The sequence below is a fragment of the Xiphias gladius genome, chromosome 5, assembly GCF_016859285.1.
Source record: "Xiphias gladius isolate SHS-SW01 ecotype Sanya breed wild chromosome 5, ASM1685928v1, whole genome shotgun sequence".
NCBI classification, from domain to species: domain Eukaryota; kingdom Metazoa; phylum Chordata; class Actinopteri; order Istiophoriformes; family Xiphiidae; genus Xiphias; species Xiphias gladius.
The window spans coordinates 5847837-5868360 of record NC_053404.1 but is presented as its reverse complement, the minus strand read 5'-3'; the positions used below and the strand labels follow the sequence as shown (position 1 = coordinate 5868360).

Here is a 20524-nt window from a genome sequence, read left to right as displayed (position 1 = left end):
ACATAGGAAACTGGCTGGCAGGAAACCCAGAGGAATGTTACATTTACATAAAAGGGGGTGCACTGAAATTCCTCTCCTTATCGTCCCAGCAGTTGGCTCCCAGTCATGAGTGTGGCTGCTATTTCCAGATTGTTTGTCATAGTTGAAATAGTACTTTTTATCTTGGCCATTTGAAGTGGGGCAGCCCAGTGGCTCTGATGCAAGGCACTCCAATGGAGGGAAAACAAAACTGAAGAAATTAGTTTCTGTAATAGTCAACATACTGTGTTAAGTTGGACTGGTAACAGTACAATCACAACATCAAGAACTTTCCAAGTTGAATTATATTTATAATCAACTTTATACTCGGTTCTCTGTTTTTATTAAACTTTGCTTTAGTTTTAGTCTCTTTGTTCTGTCCTGTTGCACCCTGTTCTGGATTGATTCCTGTTCTGTCCTGTTTATAATGGTTCAATCTGTACTGTACTTTTCTGTTGGAGTTTATGGTGTCTTGTCCAATACTCTTTGTTTAGCAGGTTTTTTGTTTTCTCCACACCTACGCTAACGTGTGAGTTTTTGCAGTGATCATTTGTCGAAGTTGTGATTGTTTGGTGTGCCATTTTGTCCTGTGCTGTGAATACGTCCACACAAATAGTTAAATTTGAAAATGCATTTTTTTCTCTCCGTTTCAGCCCTCCATCCAGACTAAAACTGTTTTCTTACCCAAAAACTGAGCTTTTCCTTAATGGTTTCCAGAGTATCTTTTAATGGTGTTTCAGTGAGTACAGGGTAAATTGAGCTTTTGCAAAACCATGACCTAAGCTGCCCAGTGAATCAGGGGCTCTGTGCCAGTAAAGTTAAGAACTTTCTGTGGCCTCTTTCTCTGTGGATGTTCATTTTAAATGTCAAAACAGTTGAATACACTGCAGAGATGTTTTCATTAACCTGAATTTATCTTGATTCTGTCAGATAATGTTGCAGATATTAAAAACTACAAATTATAAAAATAAGGATTTTTTTTCCACTGCAGTGCAGCAGCTTGGGTGGTCATTAAATAACTATTTCATACTAATTCAGTTGTCTTACTGCAGAAAAAGAAAAATATGTAAATGACAAGAACTGTAACTGAGAATTTAGCTGTATTAAAACACGTTAAAGGTGACCATGGAGAGCAGGAGGACACTGACAAGTTGTAGCCAAGTTAAGAAGACAACTTTTTATCTGTGTGGCAGCAAGGTTAAGACAACTTTCGTACTCTGTGATTACACATTTTAAAATGTCGATGATACAGCACAGCTGTTGTTATTAATTTGTATTTATGTTGATTTTTTTTTTGACAGCATTGGAACCATAATATCCGATTTGGTCAGCTGTGCTCTGTCTTACTCCTTACCAGATGTTGGCTGTGGTGCAGTTTTTTTGTTTGCCAACTGAAAACAGGACAAAGAAGAAGATATTTTACTGTTTTTATGGTGTTCAGATGTTTCAGTGGGGACATAGGTCTCAAAATGGCCTGGAAACACTGAGTGGATGCATGTTCTTTTGACACAAATACGGCTAAAGTTTCGTGAATACTGCAGATGGAGTCTCTATTAAACAGGCACTCTGCTAATTTTACATATCAAAGTCAGTTCACAAGGAGTACTACTCTTCTTGTGATAGCAGTTGCTGTGGCACTGGAGGAGCCACAGCACTCGAGGCATTTTCTTTTCTTCAACGACCAGTTATGATTAAGTTATTTGTTATAGCAAAAGTGTTTGCAAACAGTTGCCTATTTACACATCGAGCGGACACACACAGCAATATTATCATTCATTCAGAGTCATGTTTGTGTGCACTTGATGAATGTAAGGCCAATATTAACTCTCTTTTTACCAACTTCTGAGAAAAATATCGGGGTCTTTAGCTGTGGCAGAAGAGGAAGAAACTGGTTCATATTGCCTCTAGATTAACTCAGCTGATTGCAGTAGGAATCAACAATCAGAGAATGCCAAACAACACTGAATGGTTTCGGAGTGTAAATGATGAGCCTTTCAGTATTCAGTTTACTAAATCCATTAAACTGTGATTGACTGTAAATGTGTGCTGTAAATCAGAGCTGTTGTCAAGTAGTAGTTGTTAGTGATGCGTTCAGCCTGCGTACAGACTCATCTTGATTTAACTTTCCCATTGGTAAACTGATTCTGTAGTTAAGGAGGCTTTGGTAGATGGGGTCTCTACAGTTGTGGAGTACCTATAAAAAATAGTCCCCAACAAATGCACCTTTCCCCCTTGTTTGAGTAACCTTTGCTAAAAACTACCGTGACCAGTTGTTTTAAGAAATCACTGAGCCTTTTTTTTTTTTTAATGAATTTATATTTTTGACTTGTTTGTTAAAGATTTAAGTCCTCAGTAAGAACCAGCATGGTTGGAGCTGAGATCCACATTCTTAAAGATTTATGAAAATGTTCACCTTTTAGTTTTTTTATTCTAAGGTGTCATTCCTCAATTTTTTTTTTTTTGTACTAATTTGATTATCAAAATAGTTCATTTTTCTTATAAGGGTTTATCCTTTGATTTTAGTCTTTCAGTCTTTAGCACAAACAAGAAATTTGGACCGATAAATCATCTAATATTAGTCTGACACAGACACTGTATATTGGTGTTGGCATATACTGTCTTTGAGCTGGAAAATAAATAGATAGTGTTTGGAAATGCCAAAGATACATTTGAAGCCATATAGAAACAATGTGTCCATCACATAGTTTGTAGAGCACACTTTAACACTTTAAAATGTTTCGCTTGCAATTCTTAGAAAAGAAATTTAAGAGATCCTGGACACAAATGTTGAGAAAATTAGATAGGATTCAATTTTTTTGTTCTAAAATATTGGTATCAGCCTTAAATAATCACTAATGTTCAAGCTCTGCTTCCCTCATTAAATGGTTTTTAATTTGTTAATTAGTGGCACATACTCAAGTAAAAGTATTTCTTATACATGCACTGTAAATCCATGGTGTTAATAGTAGTTAACAGTGAGCCAAAAAGTAACCTTAGACCGATATAATCAAGTCGTAAGATGTAAAATTTGAATCTGACAAATATTTTCTGTAGAAATTGTACAACATTTTATGAAATTTTCAAAGGCAGGATCTTTTCCGTTTCCAGCTTCTGTAATTGTTCCACACAAAGCAGATATTTCTCACACTCCACACTGGAATAATGCTCCTGCATCCAGTTTGGCTAAAAGATGGCCACCGGCTGGCCACCATTTCCCATCTTACACCACATTTCCACCACATCCATGTCACCATCGTCTCCAATGGGAATTCAGGTTTGGAGTTAATGTGCAATTCTCATGCACTTGGATTGTTGTTGCCAGTCAGAAGATGGTTTTTCTATTTTGCTGTTCTCCGTCTCTTAGATACTGCATGATTAGGATGTCATGTTACTTTAGATTCTTAAAATGTCCTTTGATGAACACAAACACGCATGGCACAGATGCAGACATTCATGTATGCAGATTAGGGTGTAACTGATGCTGATATTTGTGGGGTTGAAGCTACAAACACAATTTGACCATCAGGTGCTGAAAAAATAGTGCTAATGTGATTTGCAGGAGGGATTTGAACACAGAAGAAATTTACAGCATGTTGTCTCCCACCCTGTGACTCGCAGTCTTTCTCAGTGTTGTTCTCAGTGTTGTCTCAGCTTTGTTTTTCTCCATCACCCCACACACTTCATCACAGCACACACACACAGATAATAGTTTTTTGAGTAACCCCCACAGTTGGGGCACATGTTCCTCCTGCAGAAATCTCAGACCTCATGTTGACATTCATTATCTCTGGGAGTAAGGCATGTGTGTACGTGAGTGAGTGTGTGTTGTTAAAGGTACTTAAATGGTTCAGGTATCAAAATCCCTTTTCAAACATGAAATTTGTGACATTGCTGGCTTTATCTATCCTTTAAAGCGATGTTTGTTAGTCATTCAGATACAGGTGGCCATTATGTAAACTCACTCACAGGCAAAGGTGTAGTGCTATTTTTTTTAAGTACTGGAACTCACCTATGACATAAACGTATGTGCACATGGCAAATTCACATATGTTAGTCAACTATAACTGACCACATGATCATATGTTAAACTGACTTTATCATGTTTCAGAATATTATGCAGCAGTCAGCCAAACATCTAGCTAAGTAGTATTAGACGATACCGTGGAAGTAGTAAATTGGAATTAGCCTGGCATTAAGCAATTTAGACAAATGAACACAAGTAGTTTGTGTTTTGAACGATGTCATTTACTTACTTCTGCCGAGCAAATGAGGTCGCGTTCGAAACATCCTTTCTGAGGAAAAGTTGCAGTGCAGGCAGAGGTCAAGCTCATCTAATAGGCTAGGCCTTGAAAAGATAAGCAAGCTCATTTCCTGCAGGCATTGTGGATGCAGCACAAGCTGTCTATGTTTAATAGGCTGGCTCTGTAATGTTTCTTTGCAAATGCATCACTAATTAAGAAACCGTTAGAGGAGTGAATGATGAATGAAAGGATGTTTTGCTGCCTTTTCATCTTTATTAATAAACGTTTGCTAGGTCAAAAATAATTTAATTCACTTTGCTGCTCAAAGCCTACCGGCAGCTACTGGCACCTTTTTCTTGGAATGTTTTCTTGCATGTTACGCAATGCATCAGTTCACGTTGTGACTCAATCAATACCTTAAATGGCAATATGACAACTGTGACCATTCCATTTGTTTTTTATTGGCTCTCTTGCATGACATACACTTTAGTGATGATTGGATCTTCAAGCACTTCAAAAATTTATATAAATTTCAACCGGATTATGCAAAGAGAGAATATTCTATTTCCTCACTTCCTCACAGTGGCAGGTCATTGTTCCGGTGCGCTCTAGCAGCACTACACTTATGCTTACAAGTTGTATCATCAACTTCTTAGATATGTTTCAATATATTTGCAACCGAGATTTTGGATGAGACAATACTGGTTATATCAATACAGTTATATGTTGCGTCACATAACCAGTTTCTTCGATAAAGCCTTGCCAGTGTTTACATCTCTCCTCTTTCACACTGTCCCCACAACCCCGCCCACACTCTCGCTCTGCGTCTGCATGCAAACCAGGCCCCGCTCGCTCACATGTTCTCCTGCAACATGGCGGGAGACAAAGTGACGGTCCACACTGCCGAAGATAATTAATAGGTTAATTAATAAATATGTTATTGCTGTTGAATACAACTGCAAGAGCATTCTAAGAGATACAAACAGGGAAGGAAGCCCTGTTTTTCCATTTCATCCTGATCACAGTCTGTTTTAATAAAATTTCTTGTGACATCTCAGATGACTTTGATTTACATCTGAACATTTAACGCGCTTCGTTGAAAATACCGATATTTAATGTATCGCCATTCGACCTAAAAATACCAAGATATGATTTTTGGTCTATATCACCCAGTCCTATGATTGATGCAGCCTGTAATACATAAAACAATTTAATAATTATCATATAATTTTTTTCTGTGGGTCTGGTATTGCCTGCTTTATCAAAGCCACAGTATTCCTGCTGAGTCACTGTCAGCAGTGTCTCAAGAAAAAACAGAATCTCATGAGCAGAATCTCTGCAAACAGTGTGAAATAAGTTCATTCACTGTATTTTGTGGTTTATTGAATTGATTTTATTTTCTTTGTACAAAAATAATAAGTGACAAATTTATCAGTGTTCCTAAGAAATGGCAACACAAAGTTTTTAATCGCTATCTCTCTGTATATGGTTGGTTTTTATTTTGTTATAAGAAAACCCATTCATAACACACTTGTCCAAACATTCAAAAAAGAAAAAAGGAGAGGGAAAAAAAAATGGATTCAACAAAACAAGAGACATATGCATAAGAAGTACAAAATAGACAAAACAGAACAAAGCTAAATCATTGCACAAAATCAGACAAAGTGTTATGCATAAAATTGAAGCATGACACCCCTCCCTTATGGTCCTTATATTCTTCTTACATTCTCCTTACACTTTATCTGCATAAATTTAGATGTGTGAAGAGATGAGTTGATAAACATGTTGATAGACTCATCTGCATTATCTTCAATTATTACTGTATGCTCACAGCAATAAGCTTAACTAGTTTCATTGCCCTAGGTTCCACCTCTCAGGCTAACCCTCTGACAGGCTGAGGTTGTAGCCAAGAGACACTCACTGCAGACATAAGATAGCTGAGCTCAACGATGGAGGATACATGACTCTTGTACAGATGTAGTTCTTTATCATGGTTTTCATGAGACAAGAGTGATTCCAGCAGGTATGTTGCAGCCTGTCTCCTTATAAGAGAAAAGAAGAATCTGATGACTTGATGAATAAAGATCCGCTAACCTGGATGTTTAAACAGCGAACAAAGAAAAGATAATATACCAAGTTGTATTATTTTGTTTAATTCTTTGTCTTAAACATTGTTGGAGAATGCAGCTCACTGTTTAGCTTAGCTATTTAGCTATGGTAACGATAGCAAATATAGCCTGCTAATTGGGACATATGGATAAAATAGGACAGCATTTGTCCTTATTTTTCATTAAATAATACTTGGTATATTACCTCTCCTTGTGTGCTGTTTGAACATTTAAGTTAGTGGATCTAAGTGTTTGTAAAGGTCTATAAAATTATATTAAGCCTCACTCTGGTAAACTCAGTTATGTATCTGAAGTAAGTACTTTAACAATACAATCAAGTAATATATCCATATCTATCAAAGGAAAACATTAGACTCACATTTAACTAAGATTTAAATAACTGCTGTTTCTGAACTGAATCTGCTCGACAGCTGAAGATTTATTAAGGAAATGTGGTCAGAGGTTTATAATTGGCTTCATTCTAAAGAAATAAATGTGGAACATTTTACATTTAAGGATGTTAATTATGGGATAATTGTGGAGAACAAAGAAATTTCTTGTAAATAGCATAGCTTCATCGGTGAAGTATTTCATACATGTGTTTCATACAATTTTATTTTTTGAATATGTTATTTAGGTAATTTAGCTCAATTCTGCTAGGTTTTTTTATATGTACGTATGTGTGTGTGTGTGTATGTACATGTGTGTATATATATATATATATATATATATATATATATATGTCTGTATATATGTGTATATGAATGAATATGTATATATATTGTATATATGTATATGTATATATGTGTATATATATTTATATGTATGTGTATATATGTATGTATGTGTGTGTATGTATACACACATAAAAAATAAGATTACAGAAAGAACTGAATTACTGGTCTGTTTAAACAAAGTATCTTAAAAAAAAAGGTTTTGGGGAATGGGAAAAACACATGGCTGTATTGTAAGAGCTCTCTTAATACAATGACAAAATGGGATAGACTACATCTGCCATAAAAGCTGCATCCATCAGCTGTGAAGGTCACGTGTCCTCCTTGGTTGAGGTCTGCCTGACTTCGTCGGCAGCCAGGTCCCCCACGTTGTACCTGCAGCCTGAGAGGAAGAGTGCAGGCACAAAGTGGTCTCAGACTTTTGGACCCCACTGTATATCATTATATATTACAATGCATTTTACAGTAAATAGATTCCTAAAAGATGCTAGAATTGAACATCAAGTATTAAAGATTAGTAAAGGACAGTTCTCCTTTACACACAGACACTTATTCACTCACACACTCACTCCCAGCATGGCTCCCATTGACTTTGAACTTGTTGTTTTCCTCAGGCCATGGATAGTATCTCAGGGGTTGCTGGAGCTGTGCGCACTGACTCTCCAAATACAATTAGCCTTTATGAATTGAATAAACATGAAATTCCTGAAGGATGTAACAGATTTATCTGCCTTTTTGGCACATTGTTGTCACATTTTTGTTGTTTGGATGCACTAAATGTAAGAAAATACCATACCTCAGTGACCAGTCAAGCCTTAACCTAGAGGTTTGTTCAAATTGTCTGACTGTTCATGTTTCCGGATCAGTCAGATTTCTTTTTTTTTTTATGTCAACGAGTTCAGAGATCTCAGCTATTATTTTGTAAAATACAGTGTTCTTTCTGATTGAAGTGATGGCCAAAAGTATGAAAGACACATGTTTTGATAAACCTGAATTATTCTTTAAGAGGAGTTCAAATTTACTGTAATGTATTCAGTTCACTTTTTTTTCCAAATGTAGACAATGCTGCACTGATGCAGTCCAACATTCTCAAATACAGATTCTTGAGATCCAGGCAATATTTTGTGTAGTACTCTACAAGAAACAGTAAACTGTATTGTGGTTACCTGAATGAAGTGCAACAATGCAACGGAGGGGTTTTGCTACACTGTGCTTCATTATAGTGACTCTGAATGTAACAGTGTAGCTGAGGGGAAGGTCTTGTTCCTGTTGTGTGTATGCTGAGCCAGAATGGGGCCAGTGCTCATTAGCAGCCAGCCAGGGACCTCATACTGTACATGACTGAATGGCCTCCATCGTCCCTCCCCTTCCCTCAAATTATTATGTCACCTGCCATTGTTTGGAAAAGCTGTTTCTGGGTGTGTTTGTGTATCTTTGTGTGTGTGTGTGTGTGTGTGTGTGTGTGTGTGTGTGTGTGTGTGTGTGTGTGTGTGTGTGTGTGTGTGTGTGTGTGTGTGTGTGTGTGTGTGTGTGTGTGTGTGTGTGTGTGTGTGTGTGTGTTTGTGTGAGGGAGAAAGAGAGGGTTCATTTGTTCTCATTTCATTCAGGCCAGAAAGTACACTGACAGATAAAAAAAAATCAGCAAAATAAGGTAAAGAAAACTTGATTTTTCAGCACTACAGACAACATGATTATGAGCCCTTGTAAACTTTGGTCAGTTCATAGCGCTTAAGGGGAGAAAAGTATTTCCATTATTCAAACAGACGTGAAAATAATGAAATCATTGACCAGGTTTGTGGACTCCTGGGAACTGGAGACTTATAAATCGGAAATTAACTTTTTTAGTGTATTTTAGCTCATCGCTTTGGCTCTCGTATTGCAAACTCCACTCTCACTGATATCAGCTCCAGGAGCTGATGAACCCACTGTACACTGCCTCCCCAGCACCAAGGCTGTCGCTTTTTGTTAAAAATTTCAACATTCAAACTCTTATGAGCTGTTTTGAATTCAAAATTTACAGTCTATAAGCACAACTTTGAAGTACTTTGCCTTGTGGTCCAGCAGAGGGTGCTCTTAAAATTCACTATCAGGTTGACGTATCAGTAAACCAAGCTAATAAATAAAGATGAAGGGGGACACTAGCAACCAAAGCCTATTGATCGTGTAATCACAACACCAAAGCATCTGAGAAGCAGTGTGTGGAAGTTGTGTTCTAAACTAGATGGTAAAATTAGCAACAAAGATGAATCTGTTTGCCAACTTTGTCAAAAGAAATTGCCTCACTCTACAACCACAACAAATCCTAGGACTCATTGGATAGCTGCATCCCAGGTGAGGCAGCGGAGTCACCAGAAAGAAGTGGAGAAACATGAAACCGTACAACCTCATCTGACTGCCTATGCCTTATCCGTGATAAGATAGTGAGATCTATATGAAGGATATGTGGACAATTGCCATTGTTTCAGGAAAAGGTTTTCAGGATAATGACAGAACGGGAACCACCATATAAAATTCCGAGTCATACCACTTACATTTTTCTATATAGTGCGGATTTCATTCATATTAATTTGAATGAATTACATGTTAGTTTAAAGTTGTCCGAACTTGACTTTTTGAAACAGTGACAGCGCTACTCAGCACCAAACAGCAGACAGACAAAGTTAGAAAGTAGCTGTTGAACGCTGTGGAGCATTTAGCATATCACGAGCTAGATATTTTTCTCAGGAGTTTGTGGAGACAAAAACAGAGCTAAAAGGAAGGTGAATATTGGACTTACTTTCATCAACTGGACACAAACCTCCCAATAAATGCTAGTGTTGCTCTGTGTCTGCTGGATGACCAAAGGGTTGCTGATTTCTTCTGCCCCCAAGCGGCCACAAAAAAACGCATCACAGCTCTGGCAATATTGAGAAGAAATTATATCCGACAAAATATTTGAGATATCCTAGGATAGAGAGGGAGAGCGAATGTGAATAACAGCGAATCGGCCTGCACAATAACCCAATGACCTGCAGATAGAACTACACTTTTATGTTCAGTATAACCAAAGAAAGGACACCTTTAACCCTAAAAAGCTCAATTTAGGGTACAAAGCAGGTTTCAGTTTTACCCTTAATTATTTTATATGCACACTCTCCACATACACACAAACATACACACACAGTTAGAGCCTGTTCTTCTTTAGAGCATCAAAGATGAATTTATCAAACCCAGTGATGGAATCCAGTAACAACTGCGGCAGGCAGCTGAGGACGCACCACCAGAGGGGTTGCGCGTACACACACACACACACACACACAAACACATACAAATTGTGACAGGAATGTAGTCACACATGCACTTCCTCACGCACATGAACATACTGATAAATGGATGTTATGGTTTTCATCTGCCCATGTCAGGCCTCTCAAGTCTATTCATTTTCTTTAAAGACTCATAATGCCTGCCTGCAGTGGTCAGTTTGGGAGAGTGTAACAAGGGGGCTGTTGGTTGGTTGGGGTAAAGGGGACTTGAAGAGAGCGCTCCAAATAAGAACAGGGAGACAGCAGGAATTAAGTAACCATTATTCCCTCAGCTAGATACATTTTGAACACTTGTTACCGCTGCAACAGCGTGGCTGGTATTGTTTTCACCTTGTAAGTCTCTGTGTGTGTGTGTGTGTACCACAGAGACATTTTTGAGGACTTTGACAGGTGTTTATATGTCTGTCTGTCTGACTGTCTGTGGACAGATTTGGTTATCACGATAGCGCCACAACCGTGCAAGATGCAGTCACAAAACTGTACAGGAGTTGAATGTATTGAGGGTCTGAATGTATTGTAATGTAATTTATGAACTTTGACCTTAACGATTTTTCTAACCTTTCAGAATTTATCTCTAACATTTCTCTCTCATACTTGACTCCTGGGCTGCTTCTGAAACAGTTTTTCACTTTTTCCTTCTGTGGAGTTATATTCAAGCTAATTTAAACTATAAAGCAGCAACAAGCTGGACAGTTAAGATAATGATAATGTAAAAATAACGTTAGGCTCACTTAAGGGTTGTTATATAGCTACTTAAATTGTGACAGATTATTATTTGATGCAACACGTTTTAGATGTCATATGTCTTTCCACTAAACTCTGATTCTCTCTCTGCTTTGTGAAAGCAGCTCCTGCAGTGTTTATAGTCTGACTGCTGGCTTCAGCATGAAGGGTGGTTGATAGTTGCTCTGTGTTAACAGAATACAATGATACAGAAGAAACTGTGGTGGTGACGCCAGTTTTAGTGCTGATGTTGATGTTAAGTGATATTAAATGCTTAGGGGTTATGGGATAAACACTATTTCATAATTTGTTAGGTGGGTAAATAGTGTTTACATGCATTTATCCCACACTACGGCCCTCGTTAGCATGTAGCATTCATGATCCTCAATCAAACCACTGCTTTATACTGATGCATCTGTCTGGCATCAGAAATACAACAATTTTAGTTTCAGAGGTGTTCAGTCCATGTGAACAATGATGTGCAAACTGGTGTGCTTTTAAAGCGAGACTATTTAACTTTTGAAGAAAGAAATAACACATATCTTCTCTTAAAAATGAAAAGTAGTATTCATTTGCAATAAACACAGCTTTCACCAGTTCAACACACTCAGGGGTTTTGCTGCTACAGTCTTACTAACTACATAGTCATTGACTATGAATCTTTGAACTGAACAAAGCAATTCAAATCCTCAGATGGATTTGGGATTTCACCTCTGATATGTCAATGAAAATACCTTTGCTGTGTGAATGGCTGTACTTAAACAATATATAAATGATCAAAGAGAGTTGGGGGAGCCGGTTTGTCAAAACAGTTTATTAATTCAATCACACTCCTTAGATGGTAGCAATACTGGTAGTGCACCATTTTAAAAATGGCTTCGCTTTCTACAGGCCTGCTGGTCAGGGTAGAAGGGTTGATCTGCAATAACTGGTATAACTGCATAAAATTTTGTGCTGCGATAGATCTGCAATACCTGACTCACTTTTTGGTGGACATACCAACTTAAACTGAGTTTCACCTAAAAGGAGGAGGAGTAAACATTCTAATATTTTTGAGTGAACTGTCCTTTTAAAAATACAATGGATAAAGAACAGACACAGACTGTGGCAGACAGAGCATAAAGTGCCCCACTGCCAGCACATCTGAGTAGTTGGATATCTGTTCAGCTCAGCAACTCTGTAAAAGTGATTTCTAGTCCACACACAAGGAGGTGGAAGCAGTTTGTTGACGGCAAAATAAGCCAAGTCACTTACTGGAACCCTGGGCTGGATTGTGGTTTGGACCTCTGTTGCCAGCCAACATTTCTAGTCTGTGTGTGTGTGTTCATTACTCCTGTTCAGCCTTGAGACAAGAGGATATTATTTATATATGTTATATAGATTGTGCGTTAGAGCTTTTGCATGTACACAGGGTGATTATGTCTTTGCGACAGCACCAAGCTCCACCACTGTCATCTCAGAGTCTGGCACAACTTGACACATCCACTGTTTTGGGCTGAGACTGACTTTGGGAGACCAGTGTGTGGAGATTAAGAAAATTTCTTAAACATCAATATTCATACTCAGTAACCACGTCACCTTTAAAAACCCTGGGAAATCCATATATACTGTATGTAATGTACAGTGCTGGGATAGTTAACTCTGTTTTTCTCTCTAATTTTGTTTGAATAAATTTATTAATGTACATCTGTATCCTGGGTAAGATTAAGCTAGTGGTTTTTATACCATCTCAGATGGACTAAAATCTCGGTAAGGAATTTCTCCTGTCCCATTCTATATTAATTTGAAAGAACAGTTCAGTGGGTTCTAAATTGTCAATACTATTTAATGGAAGCTGCTGACAGCTCTGTTTCATTATTTTGGAAATTGTAAAGGGCGGTCACACCAACATAGAGTTTGCATAGAGTTCAACTTTGGTGAACTCTGACACATAAATCCACTTACTTCCTTACTTTTGAGTGTAAAATACAAAGGAAGCTAAGTTGCACCAACTACTTTTAGTAGAAAAACTGCCATAAAGTGGGGACAAGCATGGATAACATTGGGGAAGCCGGAAAAAACAATTTTTGTTTCTTCATTTCTTGAGAGTTCATGAGAAATGTAAAGTTAACCGCTCCAAGCGACCACTACTGAAAATGATGTGGAATATCATATGAAGTTTTCATTCAATTTTTATGTAAAACTACAGTCCTGTAAAAATGATGAAAGGGTTCACTGATTTGATGCATGGAAGGATCTTTCAAAAAATAAACTGCCAAACTGTACTTAAAGTCCCCTGAGGAAGAATTTAAAATTTTTTATTTGTTTACCCCTTGAAGTTCTGCTATCACAACTATCAGTCCAAAATTTCATCTTGTACATACACAAGAAACCTCAATATTCAGCGGGTAACAAATTTACATTTCACGTTCAAGAACTGTTTTGGATACTCCATGACCTTATCTCTAGCACCACCTTCAGGAGAAACTTTACATTCATAGCTCCACAAATTATGTTACTCTAAACTAACAGTGTATTTGTCTGTAGATCCCTCCTGTTGCCACCATGCTGCCGTGTTTTCGTCTTGTAAAGAAGCTTGTGACCAGGTAGGAACACACACACACACACACACACACACACACACACACACACACACACACACACACACACACACACACACACACACACACACACACATACACACAGGCCCACTCATCAGCCCATTATAGTCAGCCCATGAATAGTGGTTTTTGAAGGGGAGCAGTGTAAAGTATTTTGTCTCTCGGCTCTTTGAAGTGCATAATAAAAGTTCTGCCTCACCCTGTTTCAATTGGGAGCAGATGACTCTCTCTCTCTCTATCTCTCTCTCTCTCGCTCTCTCTCTCTCTCCTCTCTCTCTCTGAAGCCCTCATGTCCTTCTTTACTGCGAATGAGACAAAGAAGATGTGAAAGAAGCTTTTCTCTGCAAGCAACAAACAGGCAGAGTTCAAACCTTGTTTCTGCTTTTGAAGTGAGGGGGCTTTGAAGAGGGAGGTTGGACATCATCATTTTGCAAGCCAAAGAAAGACAGACCATGGATAGAAAAAGAAATTAAATGACAGATGAAGATGGACAAAATGTAGTGGAGAAAATGGGAGCGAAAGAAAGTGTGGAAAAAAAGAAAAAGATGGACAAGGAAAGATAATGGCCTTTTAGAAGTGTAATGGTCTCAAAACACCCTTCAGAGGTTGTGGTTAAGGTCTTGAGTGTGTGGGTGTGGTTTGGTGTTGGGGTGTAGGGAATGGGTGTCAGGCACACATTATAATCACCACGACAATTTTAGCTGTAATGGAAGCTGCCTTGTACCTGATTATTATGATTATTAAAATGAACGGTTCTTCAAAGGTTTCGGTAGTTATATATAGAACAATAAAGGCCCAAAGAATCTTTATTTTACTTTATTTAAATAAATTAATGAATCAGAGTAAAGGTCACAATGTCGCTGATAGAAGACCTGGAGGTCTCGTTGATAGAATGTGAAGAATTAAAAAAGAGAGAATTTGATAGCAACGTTCAAACATGTCAACTTTCTTACCTCTCCATATCTAGCCAATTGCTGCCGGAGGTAGGTGTGATTGTTTGATGGTCAATCACTGTTGAAAAGATGGTAGTGGAAGCGGTGTCATAAACTGTTTAAATCCATATACTGAACCCTATCAAACCTCTGCAGCTCAGCTGTAGGTAGTATCATATTTTTGGGCAATATGGGGCATGAAAACTGTAATTATCAATTGTAAATATATCTGTTATGTTGATCTAAATTCCCTCCCTCTTTAATGTATTGAACTTGTACGAATGTACTCACACATTAAAAATAACTTTTTGATCAATCAAGTGGGCTGTCTTACTGGATGTTGTTCATTTAATTCCTAAATCTCTGTGGTTAACTTGTAGAATAAAATGTGATAACTGATAAGAATGATGGTCAAAGCTATGAAAATAAGTCACAAGTTGTAACCTTTGAAGTCCTGTGAAAATGTATTTGTAAATGGTGCTATATATATGGTGTATAGAGAATGTCATTAAAAGGTTCTTTACGGCCAAAAAATCTATAAGTCTGCAGGATTTAATTCCAACTAAACACCACAGGAGTTAATTCTACTGACTGGAATTGAAAGGGAATCACTGGAATTAGCTGTTTTTGACTGGATCAAAACTTGTTGACTTTCAGGTCTCAATGGCACATAGTTGGAAGCCTTTGCTATACTGAACCATTTTTCCTTAGGTATGCAGTGTTTGATGGGCCCAGCACTGAAGAAAGAGCCTGACTGTCGGCCAGCCAGCACTTGTTCACCTTCCATACAGACAGACGGAGAGTCTTACAAATGGCCCATTTGTCAGAGTTGGTCTTTTGTTACATCGATGAGATTTTGTCTTTGATCATCTAACCACAAATCATTGACGCTTCGCTTTGTGTTGTGTTTTTCTGTCAGTTCAGTGGGGATGTAAGGGCAGATGGAAAAGGAGCAGATGAAATTACTGTCAATATGCCTTGTATTCCTCTGATTTAGTTTGCTCCAACCAAGAATAGTCCAGGAACACTTGATTGCAACCACATTATGAGCACCTGCAGTCTGATCTTAAGGAAATGAATAAGCTCCAAAAGAACAGGAGTGTACAAACAGAACTGAATGCTACAGTTGCTGAAAGGCAACGTGATCCTGAGTTGTCTTTCTTACTCAAGTGAAACATTTACAACATCTCTATGTACAACAAATACCATATAAGGTACAAAAGTGTGAAATAGAAAAATAACTTTTCAGCATTATGAAAGCAATATACTGTATAAGCACAATAAGATAATATCAAATATAACCTGCAATAACTTTTGACCCTATAAACACAATTACAATTTATGACCTAGATAGTTGATATGGCGAGATTTGTCAATTTTCCGATGATGCAACCAACAGTCACAGAGTAATATTAGTATTCATTTGTTGCTCTGACAAATTTAAGTCCAATATTCACTCTCCTTTTGGCTCTGGTTTGGTGTCCACCAACTCCTGACAAAAATATGTCTCTTGAGTTGCTACATTTTTTCACAATGGACATCAGCGATAATGATATCCACAGAAAGTGTAACTCCCATTGATCTAAAAAAAATATGTGTATCGCGTCTGGGTGTTCAGATTTGACTGAGTTATGGTTCCAAGAAGGAGTGTGATTTTTGACGCATATTACGGCAATTGGGTGCAAAGGGGTTTCAAAGTCCTCAAACTGTATGAGCTACACTGCCGCAGATCAAACTGCTGACTGTGTTGATAATTTTGCCAAATTATCTGCTTAACTAAACTACTTCCCTTTGTTTTTAGAACTTCTAACATTGTATCTTTGCCTCACGTATCCCTCTGCGCCTCTCCTTAAACTTTCCCGTGCCTTATAATTTGAAAACATCTGTCCTTCACAAAACAATACACTTAGGCTGGAGGGCAGTGAGTAGAGAGCAAGTTTCTGCCTCTACTTAAGAATTTCCTAACTCACAAAGCTTCAGCTCACAAACATCAATGTTTGTTTATTGTTTGTCTTATGGTTTTATTTTCTCACAAAAGCAGACACACAAGATTGAAAACACAGTCTCTGTCCACATTCCTTAGTGAAGATCAAAATCATGACACTGTGGCTGCAGATCATCAAGCATCTTTGGTAATATTTGTCTGTTAATCTTCACAGTGTTTTGAGTCACTGTAATGTCTAATAGTTGTGGAAGAAAAGAGATGATCCAAAAAAATACCAGTCCACCTATCAGTCTGAGTGCGAAGCTGTAAATTTCACTCACTTGGTTTCATGACTTCACACTTCAGCCAGAGACTGTTGGCAGTGGCTGCATTCTCCCAGGCTCTTGCCCTGTATGTTCACATAACACTTGGATGTGTTATGGCTAAGTATGTGTGTGGATACACAGCACATACTTGTGGATGTCTTATTGATGTCTAAGTGAGCATATCTCAGAAGTGTTGGGACTGACTACATTGTCCAACACTCTCCCATGGCCTGAACACATTCCTCTGGTTGGAAAACACCATAATGCAAGGCTAAAGGTGCAACAAGCACATTTTAACCGTCTCATAGATCAAAATGAACATAATATACTGTGTCTGCTGATACTGATCAATACCATTGACTCAAAAAACAGAGTTTAGAAGTAGGAGGGACCGCTGGTTCTGAAGGTGATTTTCCCACTGTAAAACTCAATTTCAAAAGGATATCTGCAAGAAACAAAGGGGTCTGCTGGATAATTTAACCCAGTCGGAGGTGTGAATCAGCTGTAGCGAAATAGAATTTACCTGAAATTACCTGATTCAACCAAAAATCGACCTGAAAGTGAATTTCGTTGATAGTATAAAACAAACAAACAAACAAACAAACAAAAAAGCTTATTTAGTGGATGTTAACATTCCTTTTACTTTTTCTTTGGAATCAATCATGCTTTGAGTAATGTAAATGGGAAGTATAATGTCGCCATGGAGACAGTAAGCACAGTTAGCTTGGCTACATTTTTAAAGTTTGTATTTCTTTACATTTCGGACACTCTGCACCAGGGAAATTCATATTGCATTAGCTAGTGAGGCAAGATCTAAAGTTTTTTTTTCAATGATGTGATTTCACTTAGCCTCACTAGAAAGAGGGAGTCACGCGAATTCCAGGAGTGTGTTTGTGATATCTGTGTGTTCGGAATTGAGTTGTTATTCTGAGGGGACAGGTTTTGCTGTTTGATGCAAATTGCCCACAAATGTTTCAAGCCAGAGAAACACTTTTGACTGCAAAAACTTGTCTTTAATTGCTTGTTTCTCTAATGAATCTAACCTGTTTATGAGCTGAGGTGTGATTGCAATATTTGATCATAGCATAATTAATGCCCCCAGATTGTTCAATTCACAAAAATGTCACCCAACAGTAAAAGGTAGAATTTTACAACCAGGAGCTTGAAGTCCTGTCCCTGGAAATTAGCAGATGAAAACATAAAAGATTTAGTGTTGACAGTTACTTGGTCAAATGCTGAGAATTCTGGTTTGTAATACAGAGTTGAGAAAACTCTGAACCAATTGGAATTAGAAGACACTTTCAGTATCTTACCCCACCCTAATACTTGATGGGAAATACAGTAAGACAATCAAGTAAACTACATTTCATACATTTTTTCATTCAGAAATCACTTTTGTGCACACATACAGTACATAGATTTAAAATGCATTATATTAATTCTGTATTTTGCTCCTGTTCTGCAGCTCGCCACTATAAAGAGTGAGTCTCGCCTGAAGCATCTCCTCCAGAGATTACCGAGTTACTGCCCAGAGTCTATGGTGAGTCCACTGTGTATGCCAACAGCACTGGCGGTATTTCCATGCACAAACAGCCCGATTTGGAACTCACAGTTGTGTGATATTTCATCATATCATGTTGCTTTATATTGCATCAAGAAAGGTCCAAATGGATAAATCTTACATGTGCTGAATAATTAATTTTGTATTAAGGGGTTTTCTCTGGTGTTTTTGCTTTCACTGTATTGGTTTATCGTTAACAAAGTTACTGTTTTCTGGTCTCCCTTAGGCTGCAACACTTGGATTTCTTGTTTTGCTGTCGAATTTCACTGAAAGTTGAATATGTTTTGGTTTGGGACTTTTGCTTGCACAAAAGCAATATACTGTATATACTTAATTTCTGTAAAATTGTGATGATCATTTATCCTTATTATTGACAGAAAGAAAAAATAAGACAAAGCAATGAAGCCGTTAATCAGAAAAATAATAGTTAATAAAAAATATCCTTTATTCAGAGCCCTATTTCACTGCCAAAACAGCCTCAGAATCTAATAGCAACAAATAAATTATTTCAAAAGAATGACACAAGTAAAAAAGTTTTCTTGGTCTTCACCTGTTTTTTTTTTTTGTTTTTTTTTTCAAATTACATGTGGACAGTTCAGGTTAATAGCTAGCTTTTTGGGGTTACTAAGTTACTGCAATGGTACATCAGCAGACTCAATCTACTGATGAACAAATGCAAATCACTGGAAACTAACTGTACTTTTTTTTTGCAGTAATAACAGCTAAGTCATTAGTTGTGTGGGAGTAAAAAGTCGAAATTCCTTGATTTGCTGAATGAAAGTGTGTAATCCACTGTTGCATGTTGTAAAACTTATAGCGGAAACGTTTTTGAATGAGTTATGACAGTGTGAATAGTTATTTATGGTATTAACTGTAATGTAAAATGTAACTTAGACTGAATTTGGAGTGAATTCAATGTGATGTCTTGTTGTGTTGCCGATGGTTAACTCTTGGTCAGTGTTAAGACAAAATTGGTATCAACTCTCTCAATAGACTTATACAGGATGTGGGTTGTAGCACCTGGTTAAATCACACACACACACACACACACACACACACACACACACACACACACACACACACACACACACACACACACACACACACACACACACACACAGGCTCAGTCTTTCCTCCCACCATAGCTAATTACAAAGCAGAGAGGCAGGTTTGGTGCTTGTCTCGTCTCTTTACAACAGTCTACCAGAACCACACCAGTACTTAGACTTAGGCAGCCTTAAATGCCTTTTCTATCATTTGAACATATGTGCTGTTGTTATTTAGCTAAACTGATGCAAACACACTGTAAGCAATGCACACACTGTACATGTACAGTGCATGTACATTTACAGTGTATGAAGATAAAGTCACATATGCACATGTTTTTATCTGTTATTTGCACGCTGACAATTTAAGTTGTTTGCTAGCCAAAAACATGTCATAGTTATCAAAAATTTTAATGCTTAAAATAAAGGACATAACAGTCCGTAAAGGTTTACAATATTTCAAACACCATCCTGATTTAATTGTAGTTACAAACTTAGGCCTACTCGCCGACGACAGCAATGATATCACAGGAATACCTTGAGGGAATTTCTTCAAATTTGGCACAAACATTCACTTGGACTCAAGAATGGACTGATTAGATTTTGGTAGTCAAAGGTCAAAGATCAAGGCCACTGATCTCACAAAATACGTTTTTGGTCATAACTCAAGAAGTCAAATGCTAATAATGACAAAATTCTACACAAATGTCTAATAGGATAAATGAAGAAGTGATGACATTTCATATCCAAAAATTCAATGGTCAACTTCACTGTGACACCATGTTATGCAAAAATTCTTTCCTTGCCATTATTCAATGCCATAAGTCTTCACTATAGATATTATATGAGTCTGAACAGACATGGATTTAAACTGCAAGTTGACTGGTTGGCAGAGGCATAAAACCGTGAGGCGGTAATTCTAGCTTCTAAACATGTTGTAGTTGATAATTAAGTATCAGTTGCCATTAGTTTTAGGTCATAATACCAAAATGTTTGTTTTGATACAACT

The 20524-nt window shown here is 37.5% G+C and overlaps 1 protein-coding gene across 1 annotated transcript in view; it reads left to right on the top strand.

Moving 5' to 3' along the window:
- Nucleotides 1–20524, top strand: part of reck (reversion-inducing-cysteine-rich protein with kazal motifs) — a 98719-nt gene that overhangs the window by 13570 nt on the left and 64625 nt on the right. Inside the window, exons 2-3 of the mRNA XM_040126884.1 lie at nt 13653–13711; nt 18374–18448. Of these exons, the coding sequence (XP_039982818.1) occupies nt 13653–13711; nt 18374–18448 (134 nt within the window). The remainder of the gene's footprint in view (nt 1–13652; nt 13712–18373; nt 18449–20524) is intronic.